The sequence below is a fragment of the Nematolebias whitei genome, chromosome 22 (assembly GCF_014905685.2).
Source record: "Nematolebias whitei isolate Nwh7 chromosome 22, NemWhi1, whole genome shotgun sequence".
Lineage (NCBI taxonomy): Eukaryota > Metazoa > Chordata > Actinopteri > Cyprinodontiformes > Rivulidae > Nematolebias > Nematolebias whitei.
In genome coordinates this window covers 22,420,541-22,441,738 of record NC_056519.1, presented here as the reverse complement: position 1 = coordinate 22,441,738, position 21,198 = coordinate 22,420,541, and the positions used below count along the sequence as shown (strand labels likewise).

Genomic DNA, 21,198 nt, shown 5'->3' with positions numbered 1-21,198 from the left:
ATATATATTTATATATATATACTGTATATAAAAAAACAACATAAGTATCAGGTGTAGTGTGCTTTTTATTCCACCTCTCTGCTTGTCTTAATTTTCAGGACATTTAAAACAATCTTCACATCAATTCTGACCTGTTTTCTGATCCCTGTAAAATAAAAAACTTCCCCCAGCATAATGCTGCCACCACTGTGCTTCATTGTGGTAGATATGGCCACAGCACCAACGTATCTTCATAGCCCATAGGATGATTACAAAACGAACCGACAACTTCTCGCCAATGATGTAAAGTACATTTTCTACCTGTAATTAAAATGAAAATCTATTGAATTTCCAAGATGTACGGCAACAAAAAACAAAGCATATCAAAGGATTGAGTACGTTTGCAACCCAAAATATGCTTAAAGATCCCACAACCAGCCTGTGGTGCGTTTGTCACTCATGTAATTATTGCTCGTGTGCAACAATGTGTCGTTTGTGTGTGTCTCAGTTACCCTGAGGTGGTGACGGGTGTTTTCTTCGTCCTGATGACTCTGCTGTGGTTCACCAGAGAGCCCGGTTTCGTGCCTGGCTGGACATCTCTGTTTGAAATGTAAGCATTAATGATGATGCAACAAGCATCCAGACATGTTAGTAATTAGTAGCTTTACTGTCTGAGGTGAAATGAGCCAAACATGAGAGACTAGAGATTATTTGTTATAAATTGCCATAATTCCAGGCAGTTTAACAGGGTTCTGTGTCTTGTTGTTAAATCTGTGCATGTTTGCCCTCCCAGGAAGGGCTACAGGACCGATGCGACGGTGTCTGTCCTTCTTGGCTTCCTGCTCTTCCTCATTCCTGCCAGGCGACCCTTCTCCTCCTCATCCAGCTGTAAAAACTCAGGTCAGTTTCACTTTTTCACTTTGGCCTGAACAGTACAAAACTTTGAGGGGTCTCATGAGGACACCAGGACATTCAAGTTCAACATACCGGACAACAAGTACAAACCTGCTGCAGTTTATGTTTACAGTAAATATCAAGCCATCACATCATGAAAGCTATACTTAAAGACACTAAATACATTTAAAATAGGCAACAACATAGACAAAAACATTTGTTCTGTTGTCAAACAGGATGACACAAAATAAGCTGTTATATTTTTTCTTTGGTTTTAAACTCTCAGAAGACGAATCAGACTCAGATCCACTTGCCCCCATGATCACTTGGAAGGACTTCCAGAGACTTATGCCGTGGGAGATTGTCATCCTGGTTGGAGGGGGCTATGCACTCGCAGCTGGCTGCAAGGTAATATGCATGCATGTCAGTGTATGTGCCACTGCTTTACTGTACTAGCAACTTCATACAGCCTCTCTCTTAATAGGATTTATATGGTACATTGGTACTTCATCTAGCTATTTAACGGTCACTGATGGCGTGCCACAAGGCTCAATTTTAGGACCCCCTCTTTACAATTTATATACGTTATGCAGGTCAAAACATTCCTGACACCTCTTTTGCTGACGATATAATTGTTCATTGTCGAACTAACTCAGTTACCAAGGTTTTCCATCTTCTACAGTCTGCATTTACCATCATTCAGTCCCGACTTTTTCCATCTCAAACTGGTGCTAAATGCTGATAAAACAAAAGGGATGTTGTTCCATGCATGGTGTTCCCATTAAGTTTGTGGACTCTTACAAATACCTGGGAATTTTAATTGATGCACATCTCTCTTTTAAACCACATATTGAAAAACCTGTTGAAGAAGCTGAAATTGAAACTGGGTTTCTTTTTCAAAAATAGATCTTGCTTAACTCTGAATGTTAGAAAATGCCTTGTAGCTGAAACTTTCCTACCGGACACTGGTTATGGTGACATTATTTACATAAACGCCCCTGCCAGCTCCTTGCAGATGTTGGATGCTGTCTACCATGATGCACTAAGAGATATAACTACCATACTCACCACTGCACCCTGTACTCTTTAGTCATTTGGTAATCATTACCGTATTTTTCGGCCTATAAGTCACAGTTTCGTGCATAATTTACATGCCCTATGACTTATAGGCTGCAGCGATGTATTTATGGATTTTTTTCCCATATTTATAAACCAATTTTTGGCTGAAATATGATCGTTTTCATTCATTCTAACTGAAAAAAACCCACTACCATTTTCAGCCACTAGAGAGCAGCATAGTAGTAGTAGCTGTAAGGCATGCCCTTGTATCATGTAATAGATAAAAGTGGCTATAATGACAATTTCAAAAAAGTTCAAGACAAAAACAACTGGACTTTATTTATTATACTTTATACTTTATTGTTTTGTCTTGAACTTTTTTGAATTTACCATGTCCTGGATGACTGAGAATCTTCACCAGCTGTTAATGACAGCATTGGTTTGCCACAGTACCCCACCTTCGTTCTGCTCGCTGCTTGGAGCAAGTCAAACCAGCTGCACTGCCCCGGCGAAATGCAGCTAATTTGACCATTAAAGTGCATTTATTAAGTAAAAGTTCAACTGAGACACACCTTTGCTATAATTTTGAGCAAACAAGTAATTGTTTTTAAGTGTTAATTTTGTTAAAGTCCTCCCGTGCATGCTCCCACGACTGCCATTTGGCAGCTCATCGATTTTTGGCACAACACCGGTCGACACTTCCGGGTTCTGTCCACATTTCCGGGTTGTCAGCGGTGACGCATAATAGATGCGATGTATACAGCGAAGCGACATATTTATGGATGCTCCCACTTTTTTTAGACATATTTGGACTGATGCGACGTGTACGGCGGAAAATACGATATCTACACGTAGGCTCTCTCTCTGGTACATTTTCATCTATAACTCCCTCCTTGGTCTGCTACCTTCTTATATCTCCTCCCACATGCCATGTCGACAGTGCAGTTACAACATGCGCTCTCAGACCATCATTACCTGCAGCGTCCCCTCTGTGCGGACTGAACTTGGCAAAAAGGCCTTTTCTTCCTCTGCTCCTGTTTCCTGGAACAACTTGTAAAAGTATCTGAGGCTGTCCACTTTGATTTGTTTAAGGGGATTTTAAACATTTCATATGATCGTTAGAAAAACCAAAGCAAATATGTTCTTGTTTTTAGTATTTTACCTTGTTTATATGGCACCTTGATTTGGTTGCTTTTATAACAATACTTTTTATTTTAATTGCTTTTTATTGTTGTATATGGTTGTCTGTACTTTATATGTTGTCTGTCTAAAACAGGTCTCTTGTAAATGAGTCCTCGTGGCTCAGTGAGACTAACCTGGATTAATAAAGGTTGAATGAGTATGAACAAAGATCTTGCATGGCCTGTTAGTGATGTGTTGGGGATGACTCTCAGACAGTACCACACAAATTCTTTGTTCAGTCTCTGTAAAATTCACCAAGCTATATCCAATTTTGTTTGCTAATGTTGATTTAGCTGTTGTGGTCGTCTTGAATTGGGTTGAATCTATTTAAATAAACTCTGTCCAGGAGTTCAGGATACAGTTTGCTAACAAACAAACACATATGACCAATCACTTTTTATAGCAGTATGCAATAACATGATCAAATCAGTGCAGGCGACTGTAAAATACTTTTTTTTCTTTGAGGATGTTCACATGCGTCGTGTGTTTTGTAGGTGTCCGGCTTGTCCGTGTGGATCGGCAGACAGCTGGAGCCCATGAGTGGTCTTCCTCCCTGGGGTGTCACCCTGCTGGCGTGCCTGCTGGTGTCAGCGGTGACGGAGTTCGCCTCCAACCCTGCGACCCTCACTGTGTTCCTGCCCATCTTATCAGCTCTGGTATGACACACTTACTGCACCTTCAGTCATGTCAAAGCCTGGACCGTGCTACGAGTTGTAACAAATATCTGATGGGAGGTGCACTGCAACAGGGAAGAGGATGTGGACAGGATTATGAGCAAACGGTTGTAACACAAATAAGCTGAAGAATGGGCTGATTTTCAGCTTTTGGCTTTGAAAGGTGAAAGGATTTTGTAATGGCGTCTGGTAGTGCTCCTGGTGCTCCTATCTGCTTTATATGTAATGATTTGAATACATGCTGGCATCCATCATATCTATTATTTTTTTTATTATTATTAGACCTTTATTTATACAGGTTAGTTCCCATTGAGCCTCAAAGACTCATTTACAAGCGAGACCTGTTACATACGACATACAGGCAGATGAGACAAAGGGAACACGAGGGTGGAGGAAGTTTAAAAAAAATCATCTCGCACCATGTCCTGGCTGGGAAACAGTGTAAAATTGCAACAAAAAAAGGACCTTGCAACATAAAACAGCAACATATAATATCATAATACATTTATGCATAGAGGTTGATAAAGGTGGTGAGTTATGCATAGACACTCCAGAAAGTTCCAACGTTCTGATAAGATGGTACAGTGTCTGTCAGCATCCTGGTTCTGATAAGGCCACATTTTAGCTGACTAATAAGAATTATTATTTTGCTAAGGAACCCAGCAGAACAAAAGAACCTCAAATAGTTAGCTGTGTTAAATGAGATAGAGGCATTGCAACTGTTACCCAAAAAGCTTTTCTTTTTTTTTACTTTAGATCACTTTCTTGCTTTAGAGCATTTGAAAGACGCTTTAACATAGAGACATTTTATGAGATTCTTTCCCAAACCTTACACCTCTGGAGGTTTTAATAAAATGTCTGTGGCTTGCTTTAGTCGAAACAGAACAAGTTGATGATTCCAGAGTCAGCGTACTCTATAAGTTGCCTCCGGTCATTCACAAATGCACCAATCACATCCCACGACGATACGTGTAAATGAATTACAGAGTCAGTGAATGACAATGTTTGGAATAGTTCAGGCATCACACCCATTCGTTCATTCATTCAACCTTTATTTAGACAGATAAGTCACATTGAGCCTAGAAGACTCATTTACAAGTGAGATCTGTTTAGACGGACAAAAAGTAGTGAAACTGGACACATGTAGGAATTGGAGGCTTTTTTTTTCCTGCCTGAGAAGAAAAAACTCTTTTAAAAACCACCTCGCACAAACAAGCACATAGTGATGTAGCCATTCTGCAGAGGGGGACGACGAGAGCGGTGAGCGTGATTCATAGATGCTCTCGAGGTCACTGTAAGAGTTCTGATAAGGATGTAATCAGCCAGTGTCCTTACCAAAATACTGTTGTACATAACTGTACATTAGTTTTACCATAGATGTATAAAAACACCAGCATTACTTGGACTCAGCTCCTTTGTGTGAATCGTTAGTTCTAAAGAATCATTTCTGGTTTATCATAAAAAACAACTATTCTCTATACGGTTATGTTTTAACTGAACTTTTTCTTGTTCTTCCTTTCATTTCTCCATCTTCCCTCTTCTTCCTTTTTTAAAACCCCCTTTTCTGGGTGGTTTCCTTTTTATTCTCCATCCTGGCTCTCGTTCACACCATTTCTTCAACCTGTTACCCTCTTGTCCTTGATTTCTTTCTCTTCACTCGGTTTCTCTCCCAGTCGGAGACGCTGCACATCAACCCCCTCCACACTCTGATCCCATCCACCATGTGCGTGTCGTTTGGGGTCATGCTTCCAGTAGGGAACCCCCCCAACGCCATCGTCTTCAGTTACGGCCACGTGCAGATCAGAGACATGGTACAACACACACACGCACGTGCACATGCACACACTGATGATCTTTTTGCACCTGCGGCATCAAAAGACTAAAGAGGACAACACATCAAATTTGTTCTGTATGAAATTCCATTTGTTTTGTTCCTTCACTTTTGGGGATTCAAATAAAACTCTTACAAAAAAACAATATCTTTTCAAGTCGATGTATTTGTTATTTTAATTAAATTGTTTGCAGATGACATTGTGATCTGCGATGAGAGCAGGGAACAGGTGGAAGAGAACTTGGAGAGGTGGAGGTATGCACTTGAAAGAAGAGGAATGAAAGTCAGCCGTATTAAGACAGAGTACATGTGTGTGAATGAGAGGGAGGAGGTGGAACAGTGATGCTACAAGGAGCAGAGGTCACTAAGGTGCAGGACTTCAAGGACTTGGTGTCCACTGTCCAGGAAAATGGGGAGTGTGGTAAAGAGGCGAGAGAGTCCAGGCAGGATGGAGTGGATGGAGAAAAGGTTCAGGAGTGATTTGTGACAAAAGGGTGTCAGCGAAGGCCAAAGTAAAAGTTTACAAGACAGTGGTGAGACCAGCTATGTTGTATGGTGTGGAGACAGAGACATGGACAAAAAGACAGGAGACAGAACTGGAAGTGACAGAAATGAAGATGTTGAGGTTCTCCTTGGGAGTGACATGGATAAGCTTAGGAATGAGATCATCAGAGGTACAGCACAGGTTGAACAACTGGGAGATAAAGTTAGAGAGACCAGACTGAGATGGTTTGGACATGTCCAGAGGAGGGACAGTGGTAGAAAGATGCTAGAAATGCAGCTGCCAGGAAAAAGACAAAGAGGCTATATACAGTATGGATGCAGTTAGAGAGGACATGAAGGTAGTTGGAGTGAGGACAGAGGATGCAGAGGACAGAGATGGAGGAGGACAACTCGCTGTGAAGACCCCTGAAGAGGGAAAAGCCAAAAGAAGTATCTATTTAAAAAAAACATTTCTTTTTCTCTGTAATCTCCAGGTGAAAGCAGGCTTTGGCGTGAACCTGATTGGCGTGGCCGTGGTGATGTTGGCCATCACTACGTGGGGCGTTCCCCTCTTCAACCTGCCCGAGTTTCCAGCCTGGGCATTGGCCAGAAACATTACCGGAAACGTATAACCACCGTTGGGTTTGACGAAGAGAACAGGATGAATTACTGTTTGAAAAAAAAAGGGTTTTTATGACAAAGACAATAAGAAAATCATGTATGGACGTGGAGTGTCGAGTGCACCTTCGTCCCGATTAGACTGATGGAACGAACCTTGAACACGTGGAAGAGGAAACACTGGAAACATTGGTCTCTGTTGCTTACATAATGGTCCTTTTGGAGATATTTAACAAAAAGAATATACAACCAGAAATTCTACGTATGTCTCCTCCTCTGATACATTTAGACAAATAATCTGTATTCAGACAACTTTTAAAAACTTCTGTCATTTGTGGCAAATCGATCAATACTAGAAACAATAAGTTTATTAGAACTAATTTCTTAAACCAAGTCATGTCTACACATGAGTAAATAAATTGGAACTAAGCTGTGCAGCCCTTGTAGACAGGCGTCTTTCTTTTTGTACGGCTGGCAGGTAAATTTGACTGCATGTTGCCATCCAATAAAAAAAGAAAACAATCTTTGCCACTTTAAGAAAAAAACATTAAAATGAGCTGTTTACCATACAGTAGGTGCTGATGTAGTGTACCCACTGTACACATCACCCAGCCTTTATGTTCTTTGTTTCTGTGTCTTAAGCTCTAATTCTCTGGTTGTTCTCAGCTGCGACTAGAATTGGAAATGTAGTTTACCAATCTTCTATGATTGTTACCAAAGTTTCTAAAGTTGATTTAATGACTCAGATCTTGTTGCCTTCTTGAAATGTCATAATAGTGGAGACCCTCACTTTACTACCTGCTCTTTAAAGTGACCTTTTTGAAGTGGGTTCCTGTGTAAAAGCAGATAACGTCTTGAATTGCCTCCATGTATATGTGGTGCCGTTTGTAAAGTTACACAGTCACAATTAACAGCAATATTTTGGTTTATTTAGCCTTTCATAAAAAAAAAAAAAAAAAATTTCCAAAGTCATATTTTCACCGTTATTCATAAATGTCATAGTTCCAAACTAAATATTTAAATTACAAGCTAAATATTTAGTTTACAAACAAACTTGCAAGTTAAATATTTAGTTCCGAGCTAAACATTTAGTTAGCAAATTTAATATTTAGTTTAGGAATTAAATGTTTAGTTTTGAAAATAAATATTTAGCTTGGAAATTAAATATTTAATTTACAACTAAATATTTACTTCACTAACTAAATATTAAACTTTGAAGATAAATATTTAGTTTGTAAATTAAACATTTAGCTTGGACATAAGCATTTAGTTTGTAAACTAAATATTTTGCTTGTAAATTAAATTTTTAGTTTAGGAATTAAATGTTTTGTTTTGAAAATAAATATTTAGCTGGAAATTAAATATTTAATTTACAACTAAATATTTAGTTCACTAACTAAATATTAAACTTTCAAGATAAATATTTAGTTTGTAAATTAATTATTTAGCTTGGACATAATCGTTTAGTTTGTAAACTAAATATTTAGCGTGTAAATTTAATATTTAGTTAGTGAACTATGACATTTATAAATGTATGAATAACATGGTGAAAATATGATTGTGAAAAAAAAAAGTTTTTTCTTACGAAAGGCTAAATAAACCAAAATATTGATGTTAATTTTTGACTGTGTAACTTTACAAACGGCACTTCATAAGTGTGTAGGAAGAATTTACATGCGTGTTTTGTCCCCTTGTGGAGGGAAGAGGGGGAATTGGAAATACCCTTCGTCTGTCTGTCAGTGCTTGTATGACTTGAAAAATAAGAAACTTACTGTCTTCCATGTTGGTGTGTGGCAGCATCTGGAAGTAAGAAAGGTCCCTATCCAAAACTGGATTGCCAAGTCAAAATTCAAGATGGCCGCCGACATATAGATGCAGTATATAAAACTAGCCACCCCTGTCATTTAAGGAAACTATACTTTCTAGACCCAACATTTTTCAGTCAGGTCATCTGGACAGTTTCTTTGCTGAAATGTTTCACCTTCCATCCGGAAGGCTTCATCAGTCAAGGATGGAAGGTGAAAAAAAAAAAAAAAACTGTCCAGATGACCTGACTGAAAATTGTTGGGATTGTATACCTGGATTATTGAGCATGGACTTTTTTGGTTTACTTTCTAGATTTTATATTGCTTAAAAGTAGTTACCTTAAATGACTGGTGTGGCCTTGGCCACCTCTTTGTTCCGCCATTACACCTGGTGGGGGATAATATTGCTCCCTCCACTCACCAGGATCTGTTACTCTGCGCCATCTTAAACAACCTACCTCTCTTCTTCTACTCAGTAGAACTCCTGCCCACTTGTATGTTGCACCACAAACATTAAGGTTTACTTGCTTTCCCTGTTCAGTTCCAGTCCAGAAAAACACTCATCTTGAAATCCAACAAAGTTAAGTCAGGTCCTCTGGACGGTTTCGTTTTGTTGTAACGTTTCGTCTTTCATCCAAAAGACGTCATCAGTCCGAGGAGCCACAACAAACTCATTCTTCTAAATGGCACCCTCACGTAGCGGATCAACAAGTTTGATGGTTTCTGGAGTCCGCCCTCTCCCCCACCGTTCAGTCTTTTGGATGAAAAGCGAAACGTTTCAACATAAAGAAACCGTCCAGATGATATGACTGAACTTTGTTGGATTATTCATCTTGAAAACTAAACATTCACTATTCAAATCCCTCAGAGGCAGAGACATTGGCAAACTGCTGGTTTAGTCATAGCCAGTGACATTTTTGCTCAAATATATTGAACTTTTTGCATTTAGTTTGGGAAGCTTGTACGCAAAATCTGCAGTTCACTTGGCTATAACTGGAAACAATTCTTACAAGTGATTTACTTGGTTTAGATCGAGAGAAAAACTAAATGCCACAGTAAATATTTCTTTAAAAAAACGTTTTCAAATAACGACTTGAGTGAACTCGTTGTCGTTTTCAAATTTTTTTACTTGGAGCAACTGTGGTACAAAAACACAAAGATAAGAAAATACGAGTGGCTTCAGTGTTAATTTAAGCTCTGAATGTCCAAAAACCACTTTGGAGACTGGAAGTGAGTATGGGACGGCATTGTGCAATAGTTTTAATCAATCAGTAAATCACTGTTACTTGTACAATGATTAAAAACAAGAGTTTGTACAAAGCCTTAAATGTACTGAGCTCAAATGTTTGTATTTTTTACAGAAAGTCTACATGGAATTTGTCACTTTTTATATCACTGTATTCAAAGTATAGGCCTTGGTATAACCTATATATGGTGTGTATATACTACCATATATATGGTGCGTATATACACACCATATATATGGTGTGTGTATACTACCATATATATAGTAGTATATACACACCATATATATGGTGTGTGTATACTACCATATATATGGTAGTATATACACACCATATATATGGTAGTATATACACACCATATATATGGTGTGTGTATACTACCATATATATGGTAGTATATACACACACACCATATATATGGTAGTATATACACACACACCATATATATGGGTGTATATACACACACACCATATATATGGTAGTATATACACACACACCATATATATGGTGTATATACACACACACCATATATATGGTGTGTATATACTACCATATATACACACCATATATATGATAGTATAACCTGGATCAGATGCCTGCAGTTTTTCATACATCTTGCTGGTGTTGCAGCAGTGACCACTCCTCTGTAAATACACACGGACTTGTAATATAAAGTTGTCTTTGGATGTTTCAGACGAGTCGTAGCATTTCAATTATGCATTTTACCAGGAAAAGGCTGCCATATTGAGCCATGAAACAAGGCAGGAGAAAAAAAAAAACAATACATGTATAACAATAAAATCATCAACCTCATTTGGCTGTTTTGATTTATTCAAACTCAAGACCTTAGACTTTGAAAGATAAGACGGCGTCATGATCTCTTACTGCAGACAAAAACACTTTCAATGAAACCCTCAGAAACTGCGACTGTGAAAAGGAAACTATCAGTCCAAGAAAATACAACTGGCGTGTGTTAGGACGAATAACAGTGGCTGAAAGTAAATGAGTCAAACGTGTCCAACAAAATGAGTCTGTTCAGAAATCATCAGCTGAAACCATTTTTTAATGTTTATAGTTTCAAAAAGGGTCCATTTCAAAAGTACAGCTATTCAGATTCACCACTGCAGCATTAGTCCCAACAAATAAATAACGTCCACAAATGATTAGGGGGCCACAGAACGCTCCTCTGCACCTTTTCCACCGATGCAGACGCGGTTAAGTCCGTCTGGAGCTTTCCTTCAAGAGGTTTCTTTGGAGCCTTTGGCAGGTGTGAACCCTTCTCTCTCCATCTTCTCTTTATATTTGAGAAAGCTTCTCCGTTTGGTGAAATGTTTCACCTGCCCAGGACACAACAACAACAACAACAACAACAAATAAATCAGGAACAACAATGTGATTTAGAGATTACGCGTTAACAAATTTGTCTCATGTTCAAACACATTTTGCCTGAAACAAAGACTTTTTTTTTTTTTTTTCAAAAGCATCCTTTACCCACTGAGCTGGACATTTAGCCTCAAAATCCCTCTGGAACTTCTGACAGGATTCAATCTTGTCGTTGCTGTCATCTAAACACTGCCAAAGCTGGTCTCTGGCTTCCCAGCACACCTTCCTTTCAGCAGAGGTTGGAGCTGTCATCACTGCTTCACTCTGAGGAGACATTTTATTAGAAAAGATGCTTGGGTCAATCAGAAATAGCAGTAGCTGCTGTTCAAAGATGGTTAAACGATTGACAAATGCCAGAATCAGTAGCTGAACTATTTCAACACGGTCATTTAATTTTAAAATGACTAAACACAGTGAAACTGAATAAGGTTTTATCTACTCTCTGTAAGATTACACTTAATCATGTGTCTTACAAACATCTTAAACCACTGAACTAAACTATTTGACGTGTTTTTATGTTGTCACTCACTCAATAAAAGGTTTAAAATAAGCAAATCGCTCTGTCCTTCCTCGTCTGAGCCTTCCGTGTCCTCTCGAAGAACAACAAAAAAATCTTCAATAATATCGCTGTAAAGAAGCAAACACGAAACTTTACTAAAGAACGTGAAGGGCAACACGGCAAATAGCGACACTTCCTTGTCGCGCAATGATGACGTCAATGTAATGACGTACTTGTACCAAAAGATGGCGCAGTTTGAAAAGAAATATATCCGTCCGGCCTTGGAAAGCTTGGAAAATGGTAATGTAAAGAATGAAATGCAAACATAAACCTTGTTTAAAGTCATGTTAAAGATCAAATTAATTTACAAATGAGAGAAAATGTAATTCTCAATGAGAACCACGATAGTTTCTGTTCAACAGACTTGTGTGTGAAAGGAAACCTTCTGGTGTACTTTGAGAAAATGTAGCCAATTAGCTTTTTTCAGGCTTCGTGTTAGCATATACACACACACAATCTCAAATACAATAAATATAAACATAGTGTCGTGTTAAGGAGTTAATGTTGTGGAAAAATATAATTTGTCATTAGCATGTTATTTTTTTAACATAGCAAAACATGCTAATGATAAATCATATGGCATGTCTGTCATTCTTTACCAAACAAATAATTATGTGTAAATACAGATAACACATTTTAATGAAGTTTGTAGATTTTCAGTAGTGCTTTTAGGCTCTTATACATGAGCTTTTTACACTACATGTTTTAATTTCACAGCCCTAAACATGAGCACAATGGTTTAAATGATCCATTAAAAGTGATTGTGCAACTTATTTTAAAGTAACTTTGTATTAAATAGTGTTTACTGTTCAGTGGAACAGTGAAGGCAAAGATTAGAAAAACGTATCCCTCTATGATGAAATGACTCGCATGATGGATTTATGTCTGTTTTGAGAGAAGCGGTCAGCTGTAATGATGAACATGTACACTTGGAAAGTTTTGTGTCCTAAATAATTGTTTCAATATAATACTCTTGTCTTCCCAGACAGTCAACACTAATCATTTTATTTGTAATTCCAAAACAAAATGAAAAAAACATACATTTTTACCCACAGAGGTCTCATACTCCACACAGCCAGGCACAATATTAATACAATAAAGAGTATAAAACGTGAAGACTGAAAATGTGTGCTGGTGATGAACGCCTGTGGTCCCATCCTCAGCTTTAGTGATGGAGAATAGCCCCTCACCGGTTGCCATGGCGCCCAGCAGCAATCCATTTCTGTTCAAGTGCTTTGACGAACTAAAAAGAATAAAAAAAAATCCCTAGAAGCAGTCTGAAGCTGTGAGGAGGTGCTCGCTCTCTTCTTGGAAAAAGTGTTTACTGCCTTGTTTGTGCTTGTAGAAGATTTGAGAGTTTCCTCTTGTAGCTTCTGTGGCACAGTTCATTTGGGATTTAGGTCACACTCGGCTTACTGGCCTCCATTTAAGTTTGTTTCCTCCACTTTCACCTCAGCCAACACAGGTAAAAAAAAAAATATCAAGACTGAATGTTTTGCAGAAAAGACCCAACTAGAAACATCTTTACTGAATCATTTCTGTATTGAAGAAGAAAGATAATAGAGGCCAAGCATTACAAAATAACAACGGTCTGTGTTAGTCTGTCCTGATCCTCACTGTCCTGACCTGACATGACCTCCCAGGAGCAGCGGTGTTTTTACCAAAGAATGTTAGTAAAATATATCTACAGTCATCACATGGACGTCCTCAAATAAAAAACCAAAAGTTTGATCAGCTGCCAAGCAATTAAAGATAATTACAAATGCCTGGGAATAGTTAATACACAGATTATTTGCTTCTCTTGTTTTGTTAATTTTTTTAAAACTATAAGTTTTAATGAACTGTTTGTCAGAACCCGTCGTAATGTACATGTCTATATTATCATCAATGGACGAATCATTGACCACTCATCCAGGAAGTCCCTAAAGAACCCAAAACAACATCTAAAGCCCCGCAGGCCTCACTTGTCCCAATTAAAGTTAATAACAAGAAAGAGATGACGAGCAAAAATGGAGGGTTTAAAGGTCAAAACCGCATTTGAGCCCCAAAAAAAGTAAATAAACAACACAAAAAGGCTGGTCTCATATTTGCAATAAATAAATAAATATATAAATAAAATAATGGACAGCGTCTGTCTCTCTGTGAAAAGGGGAGGGATGTCTATGATTGTCATCGTTGTATGCTCCCATACAATGGCGAAATTAGTTCTCTGTACACCCAGGTGGAGCAGTGGGCAGCTATGTAAGCGCCTGGGGAGCATTTGGGGATTAGATGTCTTGCTCAGAGACACCATGACATATGGGAATGGCTGGGAGTTGAACCACAACTTCCTGGTCTTCAGTCGGCTGCCCTAGCTCGGCCTCAAAAAAGGTCACCAGATCAAATCCTGGCCGGGGGCCTTTCTGGGTGGAGTTTGCATGTTCTCTCTGTGCATGCGGGGTTTTTCTCCAGGTACCTGGGTTTCCTCCCACAGACTAAAAACATGCATGTTAGACTGATTGGTAACTAAATTATCCCTAGGTGAGAGAGAGAGAGTGAATGGTTGTTTTTCTCGTTTGTGTCCCTGTGATGGACTGGAGACATGTCCAGGGTGTCCCCCGCCTCTCACACAGTGACTGCTGGATATGGGCACCAGTGACCCCTGCGACCCAAAAAGGAAAAAGCGGGTAAAAGATAATGGATGGATGATTTCCAAGACTTTTGGAAAAATATTCCCAGTGTATCAGGTTGGACCTTGAGCTAGGGTGCACTTGGGTTGGCCTAATGTTTTTATGCTACTAGTGTTTAGTTGATGTTTTTCTTAGTTCACATCTTAGATCTTATTACTGTTTTTCTTTTACGTTTTATTGTTGGATGTAACTGGGACCCTGTGTACATAAATTTGTTCCACTACATGTATCACATGGAGTGTGAATGACAAATAAAGAACCTTGAATCGTTGAATCCTTGATCTGAAGCACAGCAGCGAAAGATTCATCACCACTTTTTACAAACTCTTGATTGCAACTGTTGCTGCCATTGCCGACCCAAGGGAACCTCTGTCCTCATATACGGTCAGGTTGGCTTAGATAGACTTTTTATTCCTTTAATTAAACTCATCATTTAAAAACTGCATTTTAAATATACTCAGGTATTCCTTGGATCATATATATATTTTTTTTAAATTTTTTTTCTCCCCTTGTCTTGTCCGGCATTGTGACACTCAGAATTATTGTCTGAGTGTCAAAGTGATGCCCAACAGATTTACTTTCACAAGCAGAGCATCATGGCTGGCCTTAATGCTCCACTTAATATATAAATTAAATTTTATTAGAATATGCTTTGGGTTTGTTCCAGATGTAATGGACACGGGAACGGAAAACAAAGAAGAAAACAAAGCAGAAAAGTGAGAGAAGAGTTAAAATGTAAAGAAGGAGATAGGAATAGAGGAGAGAGAGAGAGGGATAAAGAGAACACAAATCAACATCATTGAAGTCTGACTCTAGACCTGAGGAAAGAGAGAAAAAAAACACGACAAAACCGAGAAACCACAACAACAAACAACTTATATAATGATACTTATAACATCATTAGAAAGTATTTTATACAGTACATGGTAATACAATATATATTTTATGGCCACCACAACCCAACTGAGTGTGTATCTGATAAACACCTGAATCTAAACACCTGTGTGAGCATGATTATCACTATAAGGTTTCTCATAAAAATGTTCAATAGTGGATGTGGGGACTCATAAACCCGTCCCCACAGGACATGAAGGTAACACAGGGAAGACCGGAACCACAGACACACAGTGGCCCCCAAGCCTGGAACTCCGGGAGTCCCCCAACAGGGACACCCGCACACCCCAGAGAGAGAAGCAAAGGGAAGCCCCGGGCGACCCCCAGCAACCACAATGCAGAAACCCCCAGGAGGCCGTAGCAACGAGTCAACAGGCCCCGCCGGCAACCTGCCACTCCAGTGTGGATCTGGCCATGGACACCAAGCCCCGAGTCCCGAGGTCATAGCACCCCCCAACAGAGGCCCGACAGAGCCAGGGCACCCAGGCCCCCGCAGGCAGCCACCAGGGCGGGCCTGCACACACCCCACCACCCAGCCCCAGCTGCTGAGAGCCACCAATGCACCAGCGGCAGGGGGGCCCACCACCGGAGGGGAGCACGACACACCAAATGGGGGGCCAAAACTGATCCAAGAGAGGGGACCACCTAAAACCCAACCTGAGACAAACAGGCACACAGAGACAGCCCGACAGAGCCTCTGTCGGGTCGTCCATGCGCCCCACCCGCCCAACAGTGACCGCAACCCGGCCCCAGGCCGGGGGCCAGAGCAGCAGGGAGCAGCAGCTGAGGAAGGCCGGTCCAGCACACCAATGCATCCCTAAAGCCCCACACCACAGGCCCGGAGAGGCCCCAGCATGCCACCCATGCTCCCTCCCCCCCACACACAGCACCCCCCACTGTGAATGTCACATCAGGCCGACCAGCCAGCACTTCGTCGAAGTGAAGCCATGCCCCCGACCGCCGCCATGCACTACCAACGACCACACACACACACAACCACAGCCGACCCCCCTGCCAGAACCCGGCAGCCACCCCAGCCAAAGGGCTGGCCATCGGAACCAGGAACCCCGATCAAAAGATCCGAACAATCCAGGGAGAACCGGAGCACCAGCCCCACCCCTACCCCCAATCGCCCCCCAAGGCCCAATACCCACCCACAGCCCAGACCCCAACCAGGCAGCCTACACCCCCCCCCCTATGCCCCCGCCCCCGCCCCCAAATGTCAGACGGAGAATGAGGGTTTAAGGGTTGTATCCTTAAATCCTTGGCTCATATTAACATTTGTATATTCAAGCTTGAACCCGATTTGCCAACACACTAATTATGTAAGCATTAATTAGTTCCATCATTGAACCGAACATCACACATGTTGTTTTGTAACAAGTGGCTGATGGAGCTGTGTTGCTCCACAACCGTCATTGATCACCAGCTCCTCTCTCACCCACAAAGACTCACATCGATCAGTTTTAGTCGGCACAGTGGTGTCCAGGAAACTGACCTCCAGTTGCCTCCGCTTCAAGTCAAACGCTGACATTTGAACTGTCTCGACTTTTAAATATTTTATGCAAACAAGTCCTTGCTCTCACAAGCTTTTCTTGACATATTCAGCTTACACCCCAAAATATTTGCCTTATTTCACTTAGCGTGTCTCTCACTGTTATAGAACTTAAAGTTTCTTCTCAAAAACCTCCAAAACGCAGAGCGTAAATCCAAACTCTCTGTGACTTTCGTTGTGTCTGAACTCATAATTTTCTTTTCAAAACTGAAAGTAAAGGGTCTTTTTGAACTTGTCATTTCTTCTTGCATGTGAAGCCCCCCAGGGATTATGGTAGAAATGGAGTTTGAGGCTGTAAAATCCTGTTCTCTTAGTTTTGTAGATTTGTGCATGGATTTACAAACCAATTTTCAGTTTGAGAGCAAAAGATCATTGTTTGGCTTCAGTTACAGAAACGCTGGGCGCATTCTTATTTTCAGGTACTTCTAAGCTGCGTAACAACAAACATCACATCCTGTCATGTTTGCACTGCAGAAACAGATAATGCTACAACGTCATTTTAATTAAAACAAGTCATACTCTGAACTGGGTAAAAGTTATGGAACTGTCAATAAAATAGAACGATGAGAAACATTTTCGCAAAGTTGTACAAACCGTCATTCTTATTATTTAACTATTGAGCTGACGTTAATGATTCTTAAATGTCTGATTTAATTTAGGCAAAAACAAACAACTCAGCTGGTGTTTGTAAAATTACAATCGTAAGGGCGGCTGTGGATGAGTGGTTAGAGCAGTCGTCCTCCAATTCAAGAGTTGGAGGTTCAATTCCACCAGCAGTCACATGTTGAAGTGTCCCTGGACAAGACACTGAACCCCTCATTGCCTTCACTGTGTGTCCCATCAGTGTATGAATGTGATAAAGCTCTGATTATTCTTTGTATAGATCTAGTAGAGTGCTGTATGAACGGGTAAATGAGGGCACAGATTGTTGTAAAGTGCTTTCAGTATCTTGATAAGATAGAAAGGTGCTATATAAGTGCAGTCTATTTACCATTAACTCTACTGCCACTATGGTTTATATTGTTTTCAGTAAGGTAAAGTTTTGTGCAATGACTGTCTGTCACTTATTTTCCAGTCTATGTAGGTTTAGGTTTAGGTCTTATGCAGATCAACACAAGGTCAACAATGTAATGAAATGCTCAGGACGAAAAGAACCTGACTGAAAAATGTTGGATTATATACCTGGATTATTGAGCATGGACTTTGTTGTTTTCAACCAGTTTGACAAGACTGTCAACAAGGAAGAGGGCCAGCAATGGAGGAGGGGGCATACCAAAGAGACCATCTTATCACAAGCAGAACTGGTTTGTTCCACTTTGGAGTAAGATGTTGGAGGAAGAATCAGTTTTGTTGTGTGTTTCCTTGACTGATGAAGCCTTCTGGATGGAAGGCAAAACGTTTCAGCACGAAACAAAAAAAACTGTCCAGATGACCTGACTGAAAAATGTTGGATTATATACCTGGATTATTGCGCATGGACTTTGTTGACGAGAAGAACCATCTCGACTCATCAAAAAAACAATAAGAACAAATACCAAAGCATGCAACAAAAATACAAAAACAAGGCACCAAAAGTGAAAAAGAAACACATCTACAGCAACATGGTTCTTTTAGCGACCTAGTTCTGTTAGCAGGTTTTATTAGCAGCATGATGACAATAACGACCACGGCAATTGACGATGACTACCTTCCAGAACCGGGTCTGGCAGGACAGAACATCTAAGGCTTCCCTGCATAACTGAACTGTTTCGTAGAGTTTGGTCCGTGCAGGCAGATGGAGGATCATGGAGACGGCTGCCATGACAGGCCTGAGCCTAAGCCCGAGACTGGAATGGGGGAACTGAACCACGATGGCAAGGCTGCGACACACAAAAGTGCGTCGCGGTCATACCCGTAGTGTGGGTGTACAGTGTAGGCACAAAAACAGTTAAAACAGAAACAACAAGAACAAAAAAAGAGCGAGTCAAGCGGCGCTCCTGTCAGTGCTGCCATACTGCGGCACACGAGTCGCTGCCATATGCCAGTCTTCCTGTCTTCCTGTCTTCCTGTCTTACTGTCTTCCTGTCTTACTGAGTGCTGTTGGAAGTGAGAGAGACTGAGGTGACCCTCATGAAAAACGAGCTGCAGGTTTACCGTGTTTTCTATATTGGTTCTTTTTATATTTCTTTTACAGATTGTACAGCAAAATGTTGATATTTTGTCAGATTAGATCAGTGGTTCCCAAAGGTTGGGTTGGGACCCCACTGTGGGTCTCAAAACACCAGGTTTGGGGTCCTGATATTACATCTAGAAATCAAATAAAACAGAATAAAAGATTAATGTTTGAATATTATATAATTATTAACAATAAAAGGCATAAATGGGAGAAAAGTGTTTATTTATAAAAGTAATATAATTTTAGTTTACTTTAATGGTGTCATTATTATAACCTAATTTATATTTTGGGGGTGAAGACTGACATTGTTGAGAGTCAAGCCTAAAAGTTTGGAAACTCTGGATTAGAATATTACAGAATAAATGCCAAATTAGTTTGGGCCTTTTTAAAAAATGGAAATGTGTTGGTAATTTAGTCAGTAGCTGCACTGGTACCTTTCAGAGTTTCTTCCAAAATCTTATTTCTTAATGAAACTTAAAAAAAAGAAGAAATATATATAAAAATGCTAGCTTTTTATTGTTTTGACAATCAAATGCTAACCATCATTTTAAATTTGATGTCGGATGTTTAATGGCCACAGATAGCAGCTCTGTCAGATTCTCCACCACACAGTCTAACTGGGATCTGTTGTATTGACCACGTTACTGTCATGGTGCGCACGCTCAGCAAGAGAGAGGAAAGAGACAAACACATAATCCCTAATCCATAACTGCCTGTGAGCGAAAACACAATCAGCTTTCCACATACCACGATTGTACGAAGCTCTGGGAGACGACACAAGTTACGTAACATCTCAGAAAAGAAAATAACTTGCATGGTTTCATGTTTCACTGTGAGAATTAATTAACTGAGTCAGATTCAAATGTACAATAGTTCCTATGGAAGTGGCTCCAGTTGTAATCACAAGTCAAAGGTGGAAAAACATGTTTTTGCCCATGGTTGTTTAATTTCAAACACTTCATGATGCACAGGATAAATTTCAATTAGATTTTAAAAAAGTAATAATTGAAAATGCACCTACAATGGATTAACTTTTGGAATCAGCCCAATTCAAGATGGCCTCCACAGCCACTATAATTTAGAAAACATAAAAAGGGGGAAAAATCTCAGCCATTTTCACAGATATTGAACTAAAGTTTATTATGGTAGTAGCTGAGACTCATCAAAAACACATATTCTGAGCGCTAACTCATTTCATAAGGTCTTGGTTTAAAATGTTACCGATAACTATTTACTGTCGGCTTCGTCTGTCGCTTAGCAAAACTTTCCATAAACCACCGGATAGGTTTTATTGAAACTTTCTGGAAATAATCACTGCCTCTAGATTTAGAACCAGCCCATCTCAAAATGGCTACAGAAAACTGACTTTAGACTTTAGAAAGCACAAAAATGGCAATAATTCAGTGAATGTTCTAGACATGCTAAGATTTGGTGCGGTAGTAACTGAGTCATTCATACTCAAAGTGCTACTCACTGTGCTTTAGTCCATATTGTTAGCATTAAAGTTCCAGGTACACATCTCCCATACAAAAAATATGATTATGGATCTGGTGAGCTGGACTTTCAACGCAGTTGACAAAATCTTTTCAACAAAACGACAGGGTCCTGGAGAACCCTCTTGTCCAGCTGAGACTCACGCTACAGGGTACATCATAGATCAGCTGATGCATCTCTCAGTTTGGTCTCAGGAGGACACTGAAGACGTTTCTATATTTAGATTTATGATAGCAGGGGTTCTGATCTTTGGCTTCGGCGGGGCTCTGTTTTATCAACTTTTGAAGATGGACTTTGGCAGCAGTTTCGGCCATGGCAAAGCTTCCGAGTCAGTGTGAAGGTTTGGTTCGTGCTATGAGTACTCAAAATCTGCTGATTTACGAGCTAAACCATAAGATGGAGGCAATTTGTGAGAATCGCAGGCCACCTGTGTCTCCTAGGACTCTTCAGCATTTTGGGATCGACCTTGAGGAGGCTCATAACACGGATCAGTGCAGTGACCTATAAATGTGGCCATTTTGGACCAGAAAGTTCCAGCAGGACTCAAGGCTGACAAGAAAAAACAGTCTGCCTGAAGAAAATCAACAATTGTGGCTTATCTGAATGTGACTCCCCTGTTTGGCCTCGGATACGAGCCGACTATCAAATTTCTCCTGGGACATGGGTAACTAGGGACAAAGCTTCATCTAGCGCAGTGCTTCTCAGTTATTTTTGGTTACG

The 21,198-nt window shown here is 40.1% G+C and overlaps 2 protein-coding genes across 2 annotated transcripts in view; one reads left to right on the top strand and one right to left on the bottom strand.

The window, feature by feature from the left end:
• The window catches only part of slc13a4 (solute carrier family 13 member 4), a 42,864-nt gene extending 35,980 nt beyond the window's left edge, over positions 1-6,884 (top strand). The window contains exons 11-16 of the mRNA XM_037695920.1: positions 488-589; positions 773-879; positions 1,160-1,281; positions 3,609-3,770; positions 5,462-5,599; positions 6,597-6,884. Of these exons, the coding sequence (XP_037551848.1) occupies positions 488-589; positions 773-879; positions 1,160-1,281; positions 3,609-3,770; positions 5,462-5,599; positions 6,597-6,734 (769 nt within the window). The 3' untranslated portion in view covers positions 6,735-6,884. The remainder of the gene's footprint in view (positions 1-487; positions 590-772; positions 880-1,159; positions 1,282-3,608; positions 3,771-5,461; positions 5,600-6,596) is intronic.
• Positions 6,885-10,814: 3,930 nt separating this feature from the next.
• Positions 10,815-11,844, bottom strand: LOC119428055 (cytochrome c oxidase assembly factor 6 homolog). Its single transcript, XM_037695699.1, has 3 exons — positions 11,682-11,844; positions 11,261-11,416; positions 10,815-11,106 (listed from the first exon to the last, which is right to left on the bottom strand). Exons 2-3 carry the CDS (start codon positions 11,402-11,404, stop codon positions 11,008-11,010), a joined length of 243 nt encoding a protein of 80 aa, XP_037551627.1. The 5' UTR covers positions 11,405-11,416; positions 11,682-11,844; the 3' UTR covers positions 10,815-11,007.
• Positions 11,845-21,198: the final 9,354 nt, after the last annotated feature.

Coding starts and splice junctions, on each gene's coding strand:
- LOC119428055 (XM_037695699.1), bottom strand. CDS start 11,404: ATGACAGCTCCAACCTCTGCTGAAAGGAAGGTGTGCTGGGAAGCCAGA. Junction 11,107..11,260: donor CTAAATGTCCAGCTCAGTGG/GTAAAGGATGCT, acceptor TGTCCTGGGCAG/GTGAAACATTTCACCAAACG.